At 45.8% G+C, this 12,879-nt stretch overlaps 1 protein-coding gene across 4 annotated transcripts in view; it reads left to right on the top strand.

Moving 5' to 3' along the window:
* The window catches only part of ncam1b (neural cell adhesion molecule 1b), an 80,976-nt gene that overhangs the window by 26,412 nt on the left and 41,685 nt on the right, over positions 1 to 12,879 (top strand). For all 4 annotated transcript variants that reach the window (XM_084467449.1, XM_084467448.1, XM_084467447.1 and 1 more), the window contains exons 2-5: positions 6,440 to 6,514; positions 7,191 to 7,400; positions 9,926 to 10,069; positions 12,187 to 12,324. In XM_084467449.1, coding sequence (XP_084323575.1) covers positions 6,440 to 6,514; positions 7,191 to 7,400; positions 9,926 to 10,069; positions 12,187 to 12,324 — 567 coding nt within the window. The remainder of the gene's footprint in view (positions 1 to 6,439; positions 6,515 to 7,190; positions 7,401 to 9,925; positions 10,070 to 12,186; positions 12,325 to 12,879) is intronic.

The raw sequence follows: 12,879 nt of genomic DNA, 5'->3' as shown, positions 1-12,879 counted from the left end.
CAGTCTGCTCGCATGAGGTGAATATGAAAATGGTTTTGCATTGCTGGTTTTAGCAGATGAAATGCAAGGGAACAATGTTAGTGTGTGCTTATTTTCACAGGTTTGAGAAAGTAAGAAAAAAATATATTTCCATATATTTTCACCTCATTCGTCATTAAGGGAGCTCACTCTGAATTCAGGGGCTTTCGTGTCTTGTCTCGTACATTATGGTCGATGGTCAAGCGACCTTGCATACTTCAACTGACATTAAATCAAGAATACTGTTTTGTTACAAGCATATATTGAGATAATAATAGAGAACTTAACACAACCCCCCCCACAAGCTATTTCAAAATATGTTCCCACAAATTATAAATGTCTTGGAGCAAAGAATCCACCACAGTCATCACAATAAACGAGTGATGCATATAGTAGTAGTAGTATGGCAGTATAAAAGATAGTACCTGCCCATAACGTTGTTGCTTTGCCTCAGGCTCTAAGCTCCCCTCGTATAAAAGCCAATTTCAAATCAGCCCATAATGATGCCGAGTGTCTGTACAGCACAGCTACAGCCTCAACTACAGTTGACAAAGATTTTTTTCCTTTCACAGTTGCAGATCCTGCACTGAAATAGTGAATTCAAGCCACAGGTTTACCTTAGCAGAACTTCAAAACATTTGAACATTCTTCCAGGAAAGCAGGCATGAAGGGCTCTTTGGAAAATTTCACAAAAATGGAGCCACCAAGGCTGTGCAAATTCTTCAGGTGTCACTTTCACCCCAAAAAAAGACAATTTATTTGAAATTGTCACTGCCTCCTTTTATTTGATGTAGAGACATCCGTTGTATGAAAGAAGTGTGTCTGAGCCAGACTTCACTGACGGTTGGATAAAGTGTAAAGTGTTGTTCATTTCTTCACTTCACGGCAGACCTTGAAGGCTGAGCCGTGGTGATGGCTGGCAGGCGTTTTAATGAAAGCTGTGATGGCTCTGCATTGTGACATGTGGGCGGCCTTGCAGCAGGACATGTCTTTTTCCTGTTCAGGAAGGCTTCTTGGTGTGTGTGTTAGTGTTGTTCCCATTCCAACTTTTTGACTTTGATACAATTCCAGCTTCGACACCAAATCGATTCCAAAGCTGATAGGTCTATTGTTAGCCCAAGAAACCCTAACCCTAACCCTAAATATAAATATTTATTGACACACACACACCTATTTAACAAAGGGGGATTAATATTTTTTAATCTATCTATCTATCTATCTATCTATCTGTCTATCTGTCTGTCTGTCTGTCTGTCTGTCTGTCTGTCTGTATAGTTCAAGATAAATGAAGTCAATAAATATATATTCTTGAATGTATATTTCAACAAGGGATGGGCATGATTAATCGATGATCGATCATTGATCGTTTTTGAATTGATCGAATTTTGTCGATCACTTTGTCGATCACTAAGCCATTGCTTGGCTGTTCCTTGGTTCTTATTGGAATTGGAATACAGATTGTCTTGTTTTTTAATTGTTTCGAAACGTTTAAGAGCGCCATAGATTTATTGTTTGGCTTTTACAAGTGCCGCATAGGCCTACATTTATGATTATTTTCAAGTAGTTTATCCCTTAAACTGGTTCGTATGATTATAGTTCTTATTCTGTAATACAGATTTTGTCTTTTTGAATAGTTTCCTGTGTTTAAGAGCGCATTGTTCGTCTTTTCTTTCGACAAGCACCGCATAGGCATCATTGAGAAAAACATGCAGTATTTTGTATTCCAACAGGAATTTTTTAGATTGACAATTGATCGTTAATTTTATCGATGTTCGATCAAGGAATTTTCTTAAAATGCCCATCCCTAATTGTAACATTAATTCCTCTTGAACTTATGTTTTAACTCAATGCAGTAGAACAGCCTTAAACACTTTCACATCGTGTTGAACATCTATTGGTGCTGCACAATGCAGCCCAGGGCCTAATTGACAGGGGGTGCGTTGTACATCGCCTAAAGACTTTTAGAAGAGTTTCACGCTGTATATACTACTTTTCTACTGTTTCTGTGCTGCAATGCAAAAGTATCGCTTGGAAATTTTGACCATGATGGGGAGCCATGATTTGAAAACATGTCTAGCGGAGGCCACACTTGTAGTTTGACCCTGTTGACCCCTTTTCTCCACTTGGCCCACTTACTCCTGCTATCTGTCATATGAACCCAAGAGCCTTGAGAAACACACTTTGCCAACTTCACGGTAGTTATTTTTCACTTGACGCTGCCTGTGTATATTTTCCTTTGTGTGTGTGTGTGTGTGTGTGTGTGTGTGTGAGATAAGGATTGTTTTGTCGAGACACAATCTCACCTGACGGGCGGCAATGTTTTTGTTTTGTAGCGTAGCATTTTAAAAGGGGGCTAAGATTCGTGACGAAGGCATAATAAATCTAACTCCATGCTGATGTGATGCTCAAATAGTATGTGTTACACAATCAAAACATTATTTACCTCTCCCTTCCCCTCATACTAGTGCCATCTGACAAGGTCAGCTATAATTGAATCAGACTTTTGGATCAGGTGCCACAGTCATGGTGCTGCTCTGAATTTAAAAGAAAGGAGCTCACCCAGCTCTTAATTTGACAATGTGTAACAACTGCATGGGAAAAGGTCATCCTCATCCATGATTTCAGACATCTGTTGCAAGGGCTTTCTGTTCTAATCGTCCTAACATATTTTGCTGCTTTTGGCAGACTTTCATCTCAACTGGAACGTGTTACTCTATATTCTCATCACTGCAGTGATTAATTGCACATAGATAGCCTCTGTGTCTGTACCTAATCTTTTGCATGCTTTGATGGATACTTCAGTTTTGTGACGCACTCTATTTTTAGAGATTGTGCTCAGAGACGTTGGAGCTGTTGTTAGTAATGCTCTACTAGTCAGAAGACGATGCTCTACTGTTTTCAGTCTTTTCGATGTTTGCTAGATATGTCTTGTAGCTTGGCTAGCCTGATTAGAACTTCTAGGCTGGATAACCGTTCTCATTACTAGCCTAGATTAGCCTTTTCAACCTGTGTTAGCATTACTGAGCTAGATTAGCCTAGGTTAGCATTACTAGCCTAGATAAACTTGACTAGCATAGGTTAGCATCACAAGCCAAAATAATCTTGACTAGCCTAGGTTAGCATTACCAGGCTAGGTTAGCTGTAGAATATCCTACATTATCCTTCGTTAAGCGATTGTTTGACCATCAGTATTCTCTTGGCTAAATGTTCCCATGAGACGATGATACAATATGCACAGGAGCTGTCTTTAGATTGATGACAACATTAACTGACATCACCGTCTTACTATCGAAAGAAAAAAAAATCCAAGGACAGTAAGGTGACATACTAATGAGAAGGACGGCTGGCAATTATCCACACGGGCAAAGTTCAGTCCATGCCTCCTTGGGATGTGCGGTGGAGCCCACTCCTGGTTCCACACTCCATCCCGGGCGTCGACATTAAACAAACCCCTCGTAAACCGTGGAGAGTAACGAAAAGGAATGGCCAATTACATCGCCGGTGTGACATATACAACCATAAAGACTCAAATCTCAACCCTGCATTGACGCTTAATGACAACACCACATCCTTTTGCCATCGCTTTGTATCGCCCCTCTATTCATTACCAAGGCAATTTTCCCAAGTGAGTGTCCCATCCCAGCCATCCGTCAGAACGCAGACTGACAAACCATTAGGGCTCCGATGCCTCAGATCCGTCTAATGCCCCCTGCAAGAGGCGCGTCAGAACTCGACACCATTCAGACTGCTGCACTTCTCGGTATGGGGGGCGGGGGAGCGAGGGGTGGCTGGTGCAGTGGGTGATGCACGCCCTTGGGCGGTGTGTTCTCTGCTGGCGTTCTTCTCCTCGGCAGGAAGGTGGAGTCTGTCTCAGACAGCGCTCTAACTCGCGGACCCTTGAGTCTGCGCCTGAATATTGATGAGCAATTAACTCATAATTCATAATTCATAAATCTTGTGTTCTCCTTTAAATAATTTTCAGACCGGGATCGATGAGGTCTTTTGTGTCTGTGTCTGACTCTGTATCGTCGTATCTTTCTGAGATAATGGTGAACTGAGAGCCCGGGGGTGTTGGGTGTTGAATGTTAAAGGGGTAGTTCAGGATTTTGGACCTCGGGTCTCATTTCCAAGTGAGCCAGTGTGTTATTTATCATTGGAGACCGTTTTCAACACTTTTCATTCAGTCCTTCTAGTTGCAGAAATCGCTGGTGCTAGGTTAGCGCAAGTCGAGGGGAACTGCTAGCCTGCCAATAAAAACAGTTTTACCCACTCCCGAGGCAAACCAATTATAATGCCCGACTATCGATGTAAATGTCTGTGTTGATAGAATAGTGTTAGAAATAAACCTATCCTTGCATCACATTGCATTTAGCTTATAATCCCTGTAGTTGGAAGCAAGCTACGGCAGCGGCGGACTGATATTACCTGGAGTGTGCTTCTCTGTTTACGTTCTGCTGTACTGAATTTGTTGCTACACCGGAGCAAAGTTAATTTCCGCCGCTGCTGAGAAAGTAGTCCCCCAAAATGTAATGTGATCATTGCGATACAAGGATAGTTTTATTTCTAATATTATTCTATCAACAGACATTTACATCAATAGTCGGGCATTATAATTGGTTTGCATCGGGTGTACTTTGGAGTGGGTAAAACAGTTTTTATTGGCAGGCTAGCAGTTCCCCTCGACTTGCGCCAGCCTAACACCAGCGATTTCTGCAACTAGAAGGACTGAATGAAAAGTGTTGAAAACGGTCTCCAATGATAAATAACACACTGGCTCACTTGGAAATGATACCTGATGTCCAAAATCCTGAACTACCCCTTTAATACATTTATTTAATGTTGTTATGACCGGACCAACGAAGATGGGGGTGAGTTGAAATGCTATTGAAGAAGTGATAGAGTGGTTATGGTCAGGGCAGGATGTCAAGGTCATCACAAAGCCCTCGCTACTGTCTCTCCATCTGACCAAATTAGCATTTCTTCTCCTGATATCATCTGGGCAGCGTTTGCTAGGCTGGGACTGAATGATCACGAATCCTGGTGATCCAAAAAATGATTTGTCCGACAGTAGGTTTCTGTTAGGCAACTCCACCCCCTCACTCTATCGTCCTCAAAAATATCCTTGACTATATCCTTGATCCTCCCCCGCTGGCCGTAGCTATAACACAACACTTTGTGTGGGATAAAGAACTTCATCATACCTGTTTGTGAAACCCGCCCAGCCTTCTCCCAGGAACTATCAGTATGCCAACACAACAACAACCAGCCTCCAGATGGATTGCTTTTATTCAAAGATCTTTTGAGGGTTTCTGATAAAAACCCACTCTGTTTGTAGTTGCAATGCCTGACGACAGTGGGGCTTTATGCTCTGACTGTTGTACTTTTCCTGCCTCTGCCTGCTTTCCACTTGTTTCATTACCTCAGGCAGAGCCGTGATAATCCTCCTGACACCTGGCGCTGGATCAAATGAACCGCTGCTCTTTTTGCCCCACAGACCGAATGTGACAACCGTGATAAATAAAACGAGTCTGCCGGTTTTACCACAGAGATAAAATGCGAAAAGTTGGGGGTGTAATGTGACAACTTTAATATCTCTCTGTGTGGTATAATTAAAGCACTCTGTGGCCCATTAATGTAAACAGCCGTGATGGGATTCACCTTTATGCATACCGGGGTCTACCCCTGCTGTGTTCCAATAGCGAAACACGTTGTAATGCTCATTGTATTGCTTCGGCTTGTGTTGGCAACGGTAACCATCATGAGATTATGAGCAAAACATCCCTACGTACCTCTTTTTATCAAACATAGTTCAGACACACAACCTGGCAGGCTGCCTTGGTGGGTGACCGGGTGCTGAAAGTGTCCGGGATCATTTTGAATTTGAGTGCTTTGAGTGCTTTCCCCTCTCCTTGATGGAGTCCAACTTGGCCTGCTGCTAGGGGGGGTGGTAGGGGGGGGGCGCGGGGGGGGGGGGGGTGTAAAATGTGCAAGCTTAAGAGCTGACCTGGAATTATGTTGTCACACTCAATGTGTTGAATTGGACTTTGCGGAGGCTCATTGTGCTGGGAAGCCACACCACTGCACACACGTCGGGAAGAGGCTTAGCGCACTCTGACCCTGCCAGGTGAGCCTCATGGAGGCCGGGGGGGCTGTGGACACACGTTCACCTGCTCACCGTCTGGCTAAGCGCACAACGACTCCCCGATTCCGCCGTCCGGGGATGGGGCGGGAATTGGGAAGTCGGCGCTCGCTTAGCCCTCAGATGGCGTTCAGAGGAGCTGCCCCCGAGGCTCTCCGCCCGAACACCAGCGTATGGGAGCTAATGACGGCCATCTTATCTCTCTGGAACATATGGCAGCATGCGCCCACTACCGCCTGCCTGCTTCTTCATCTGGCGCCCGTGTCCGCTTTGTGTTCGCAGTATCTCTGGAGGTTCAGATCACCCCCAGCCAGGGCGAGATCAGCGTGGGAGAGTCCAAATTCTTCCTGTGTGACGGTAAGGCAATATCAATTTTAAAATGTGTTTATCTGTGTACACTGAAACACTGAGTGAATCGCCGTGTCGGCCGTGGTACGCCAGTAGTGCGCTTCTCCCTAGACCTGTACTGTTATTGTTTTGGACGATTTGAATTGTTTAAAGGAAGGAATGAAATATTCATGTTTAAAGGTAGGAAAGGGCATTTCCGACAAATTTCCTGATATATTTTCATGCCATCCATCTTCTTTACTCTCGCCCTCCCTCCCCCGCCTCCTCACCCACTCACTCTCTCTCCCTCCCCATCCCTCTCTTTCCTGCCTCCTCACCCTCTCCCTCTCTCCCTTTCCCTCTCTCCCTCTCCCATTCTCTCCTCCTCCTCTCCCCCCCTCTCCCCCCTCTCTCTCCCTCTCCCCGCCACCCTCTCTCTCCCCCGCCTCCTCACCCTCTCCCTCTCCCTCCCCCTCCCTCTCTTCTCCTCCTCCTCTTCCCTCCTCTCTCTCCCTCTCCCCCCCTCCCTCTCCCTCTCTCCCTTCCCCCTCCCTCCCCTACCCCCTCTCCCTCTCTCCCTACCTCCTTCTCTCTCTCCCTCTCTCTCTCTCTCTCTCTCTCTCTTTCTCTCCCTCTCTCTCTCTCTCTCTCCCTCCCTCTCCCCCTCTCTCCCTCCCTCTCCCCCTCTCCCTATCTGTGTGTGCAGTTGTGGGCACCGCCACCAAAATCGAGTGGTTTGGCCCGAGTGGGGACCGCATTGAGCAGAACCGGCCAGACATCACGGCCACGACCACCGATGAGAGCTCCAGCACGCTCACGCTCTACAAGGCTGGCACGCACCACGCCGGCACCTACAAGTGCGTGGCCAGAGATGGGGAGCGGCAGGCGGAGGCCACGGTCAACGTGAAGATCTACCGTGAGCCTTCCACTGCTACACCCGTGCATCCACCTTTTATGAGCCTTCCACTGCTACACCCGTGCATCCACCTTTTATGAGCCTTTCACTGCTACACCCGTGCATCCACCTTTTGGTGAACCCAGGCCTTCCGTTACTTCACCCATGCATCCACTTTGTAGTGATTTGCCTGTATTTATCTAGTCCGTAAGAGTAGACCTTTTGTGGGGGGGGGGGGTCCCTACTACGTTAGAGCAGACCTTCTGGGGGGCCGGCAAGGACAGAGTTACGACTTGTTCTGCGGTTATTTCCACAGTGGCCAGTTTACAAGGTGTTGATCTGAAACCTTTACAGACACATTTCACAGTTTGCTACAGCTGCCCGAGTTGGTGTTTCGGTCGATCCCACCCGCCAGCGATAGGATTGGTCGAAACAAACACATAGCTAAAGAAAGTGAACCTCCCCGTTCCCCCAGACTTTAGCCGGTCTGCCGTCAGACTTAAGATGTGAATCTAAAGCCGGACTCACATTTATCCAAACTAGCTTACAGTGAATACATGATGCAGGTCAATAAGCATGCAGGTAAAGGGTTGCTCTTCTTTCTCAAGGGTACCCCTACCCACAGCTAGGCTGCAGACACTTGGGATTGAATCCAGCATCTTTTTGTTCAGGGAGTCGCACACTCTTACAACTAGAGGAAGTAATCTAAGTTTGCATGGAATCATACTGCTCTCATAGCTGGTGTTGGAAGACAAAAGCAGGATTGATGAGCGAGAGAACCTTCTGTTTAAGGTGCACATGAGGAGCAATGCGTGAGAAGCAATTCCAATTTTTCTTTCTCTTTAATCAAAGAACAGTATTTCATGCAGTGGATGTATTCCCACCAGACTGTCATGGCTGCCTAATAGCCCTGGACTTCTTCTGCCGAGTTGGCTTTCTGCTCATTTTCTTAGAATTGCGACTGGAGATTTCCGGTCACACATAGTGCATCTCGGAAGGGGGGGAAATGTCAAAGTCAAATACACAGATTTAATTTGAAAAAGAACAGATGTGTAAAGATTGCTCTTTTTTTTTTAAAGTAAAAAACATTGAAAATCGTATTGCTTTTTCTTTGTGGCCCTGCTAATTAAAAAATGTGTCAAACATGAAATAATAATATAATTCAAATGAGTGCATGGAATATTGACAGTCCATCCATTCATCTTTGAAGAAGCAAACCCTGGCCTTGTTCAAAGCCGCCTCCGTTTTACTCCTGTCAGTTGCGTTGCTATTGTCAGTGTGCTCACTGACGCTTGAGAAGACCACATGTTTTTGGCACGGCTTAGTTGGTAGAATCCCTCGGATTGGAAAAAAACGTACTGCAACCACAATCAACAATCAGAGGCCGATCTCAGCTGGCCGAGAGCGGCTTTCAAAGCCCTGATTGCTCTTCATTATGTCTTATTGCTCTGCTTGGATTAACCAGCACTTGATTATCTGAAACTCATGATTCATTTGAAGAAGAAGAATTGATTGGGCGTTCTTTTTAGAACCTGTTTATAGGGCTATGATTGCAATTGCGTTTTTCAACATATCGCTTTTGGTTTGCCTGTTCAGTGTTCGCTGTTAATTCGACCTCACTCACCACTAACGACGCTTCCTTGACAGCTAGTGCTACAGTCAGACTCTCTCTCTCTCTTATGTGTTTCTTTAGGGGTTCATATTCTGTTTCCAGTGGGTCTTTGGAGTGTTTTATTTGGGGGGCGGTCGTCTAAATCAACACACTACTGTGGGCCTCTGAAGTCGATTAGCATCTGTAAGGTTAAGATAAAGACTCTTAACCAATAAACCTGACGTGACTACAGGGTGAGCTGAGAAAGTATGCCTATTGGAACCTGCGTACTCTCCCCTGCCAGGTAAACCGACATCAGCCTCAACGCTGCTCCGGTAGAAAATGAAATGTTTCTCTTTCATTACGTATGAATGAAAGAATAACAAAACAGGAAAATAATCTCGCGGAAAGTTACCTTTTTATTTTTTAATCTATTTATGCAGTTCAACCGGGGTTAGGCGAGGGCCTGTTTTGGGATTGCAGGCACACTTTGAATTATGAACCGGTGAAACATTTCCCTAATGTCTGGGGGGCTACTGCACACAGTTGTATTATACATTGCTTTACTTTTATCTTAAATTTTATTTTTGCAATCAGCAAGGCCACCCCTTAACCCTGAGTGGTTTTTGTCAGTTATTTTGTACGTAAAGTAACGTTCCCTTCCATCTTGTATACCCCTACCACTTGAACACTTTACACTCACACTTTACACTTACACTTTACACTTTACTACACCTCATTACTTATTATCAATGTTTGATTTTCTCTACTTATTATTACTTACATGTGTTATTATTATTATTTTTATTTATTATTGTGATCTATTGATGCTGCTACTTATTTTTATTTTTGCTTATCTTTATTTTCATTTATCTTGCATTGTTGCTGCTCTGTGGCTGTTGAGGAAAACAACAGTACACTCTTGTGTACTGACTCTGATTCTGATCCTTTGTAGAGAAAATCACCTTCACCAACGCGCCGTCACCCCAGGAGTTCAACGAGGGGGACAACGCCATCCTGGTGTGTGATGTCATCAGCACCCCGCCCCCCACGGTGTTCTGGAAGCACAAAGGCTCCCGCATCCAGCCGGAGAAAGACGGTAACATCACTGCGCCCTGTCGCTGTGCCCTGCTGCTGTGCGTATCTGTATCTGTATTTGTGTGTAGATGTGTGAGTGTGGGTGAGTACGGTTGTGGTTTTGTGTGTCTGTGTGTCGTCGCCGGGTCCTCCTCTTCAAACCCCGCCCCCTCGTTGTTTGTTCTTCGTTGTTTACATGCTGGTGATTCCTCCACACAGCTCAGCAGGGGACCCGGGTACGAGCAGGATAGCAGCGGGATTGGTGTAGAGCTGCAGATGTAGAGCTGCATTGCAGAGGGAGGGCCGTTTGTGGGATTCTGAGCGTTTCAATGCAGGAAGTTGAAGATGTTATTTATTTTTGAGATTAGATTGGATTCTTTTATTTGTCCCACAGGGAGAGGATATTAAGGCGTAAGTGATCAATAAGTGATCACGGAATCAATAGCTGCATATAGGCCCTCTTATGAATTATGCAGCTCATCTGCATTGCTCAGCGAATCATATTTATAGGACGGACTAAAGAAGGAATTGGATCTGGTCGGTTTGAATCTTATGAATATCAAACCTTGGAGTGGCAGGCACATGCCTCGTCTCCAATTCAGTGGATGGCAATTCATTTTTTGAATTTGCAATCAATGAGTGTGGAGATTGACAATTATTCCTGAAAATGCTTGAGAGATTTGGAAGGACCCAATATAGTACACTTGGGTTGACATTTTCGTTTTTCAAATGAAGATATTACAATTAGAGAAACATTATTTACTACAGAAAGCAAAAGGTTTTAAAGTATTACAAAATTGTAATCATTGCTTTTTCCTACATTTATTTTGTACTCCAATCCTCTCTCTCTCTGTTCATTGCTTTGAAGTAAAATATAAATTGGGTTTGAATGGAGGAGTCATGTTGAAGTCCACTCCGCTCACCCCTTGGCACTGAGCAATATGATTATGTTTGGGGTTTCCGTGGTTATCGGCTGCTTCAAGATAATAACTCCCAGCCATGTGTGGCCTGGTCCACTCCCTCCCATCACCATACGCCCCGGCTTATCCTGCATTCAGACCCAGCGCTGTGTGTGAGAGTGTGTGTGTGTTTGTGTCTGTGTGTCTGTGTGTGTGTGTGGTTGTCTGTGGGTGTGTGTGTGTGTGTGTGGTTGTGTATGTCTATGTGCATGTGTGTGAAGGTGCGTGGTTGTGTGGGCGTGTGCTCGTCTGTGTCCATGTGTGTGTGGGGGTGTGTGTGCGTGTATTTATGTGTGTCAGTGTGTATGTGCGGGTGTGTGTGTGGGGGTGTGTGTGCGTGTGTGCGTGTATTTATGTGTGTCAGTGTATATGTGCGGGTGTGTGTGTGGGGGTGTGTGTGCGTGTGTGCGTGTATTTATGTGTGTCAGTGTATATGTGCGGGTGTGTGTGGGGGTGTGTGTGTGTGTGTGCGGGGCTTCTGGCCCCGTCTCCCAGCCCGGCTTCAAGTGTTAAAGTGCTGTGTGGTCAGCAGCTCTGCGCGGAGGCCGGACAAAGCAGCTTGAAGTTGGCTGTTTTTGGTGTTTGGAGTGGGTGGGAGGAAGGTGCTCCAACACCACTTTCATGTGTCACTCCATTTGGACTTGTGTGGTTAATATTCAATAAGTCCATCTGCTGTGAGCTCCCATTGATCGCCATCAGGTTACAAAAAGACCCGGCGCACTTAACAATTCTAAGGGCAGGGATACACGGTGCGTATGAATAACACATTTACCAGATGTATAATTAATGTCAGAATCTGACATCCATAATTAAATAATTTATTTAATTGTAATTTATTGTAAAATTAAAAACAAGAAAAGGCCGAAACGGATCAGGCAAACCGAAACGCTGAGAAGGTTGTGTCGTGGTTTCGTAGGTTTTTCGAATAGCTTTAGCTGGTCTGCCGTCAGACTTTAGCTGGTCTGCCCGTCAGACTGTAGATGTGAATCTAAAGCCTGATCTGTGAGACTAACATTTATCCAAAGTAGCCCACAGTGGATACAAGATGCAGATGCAGGGTTGCTCTTCTTGCTCAAGGGTCAAGCTGCGATCGGCCGTCTGAGAAAACGCCCCCCAAACGTGGCCGGGGCGGACCTCACCGCGGCCCTGATGTTCTGATGCTCTGTGTTTCCCCCCCCAGTGCGCTTCAAGGTGCTGGCCAACAACCACCTCCAGATCCGCGGCATCAAGAAGACGGACGAGGGCTCGTACACTTGCGAGGGCCGGCTCATGGCCCGCGGAGAGATCGACATGCGCTTCATCCAGGTCCTGGTCAACGGTCAGCCTCCTCTCCTCCTCCGCCTCTCCACTCTATTTGTTGCTCTTTGGTTTATTATTTGCAGGCTCTCCACTGGCAGGCCGAAACAGAAGCGGCCGCGCGTGGGCGGCCATGCGTGGGCCAGGGTGTTCCCTGTTGATGGTATCTGCTACGAGCTAATGCCATAAACATCCCCGCTTTTGACCTGAGACCTTATTCCTCGGGTTCTCCGCTCGGTGGCTGTCTCTCTCTGTGTCGCCTCTCTCTCGCGCGCCCTCTCGTCTTTGACTCTGTCCGTCTGTCTGTCTGTCTGTCTGTCTGTCTGTCTGTCTCTCTCTCTGTTTCTCTCTATCTCTCTCTCTCTACGTCTCTCTCTCCCTCGCTCTCTCTCTCGCTCTCTATTTTGTCCTTGTCTATGTCTCTCTCCCTCTCTCTATGTCTCTGTCTCCCTCACTCTCTCTCCCTCTCTCTCTCTCCCTCTCGCTCTCTCCCTCTCTCTCTCTCTTTCTCTTTTCTCCTTGTCTCTGTCTCTGTCTCTCTTTCTCTCTCTCTCTCTACATCGCTCTGTCTCTCTCT

Source organism: Micromesistius poutassou (genome assembly GCF_964030765.1).
Source record: "Micromesistius poutassou genome assembly, chromosome: 4".
Lineage (NCBI taxonomy): Eukaryota > Metazoa > Chordata > Actinopteri > Gadiformes > Gadidae > Micromesistius > Micromesistius poutassou.
The sequence above is the reverse complement of the archived record's forward strand: the minus strand, read 5'-3'. Positions and strand labels throughout refer to the sequence as shown.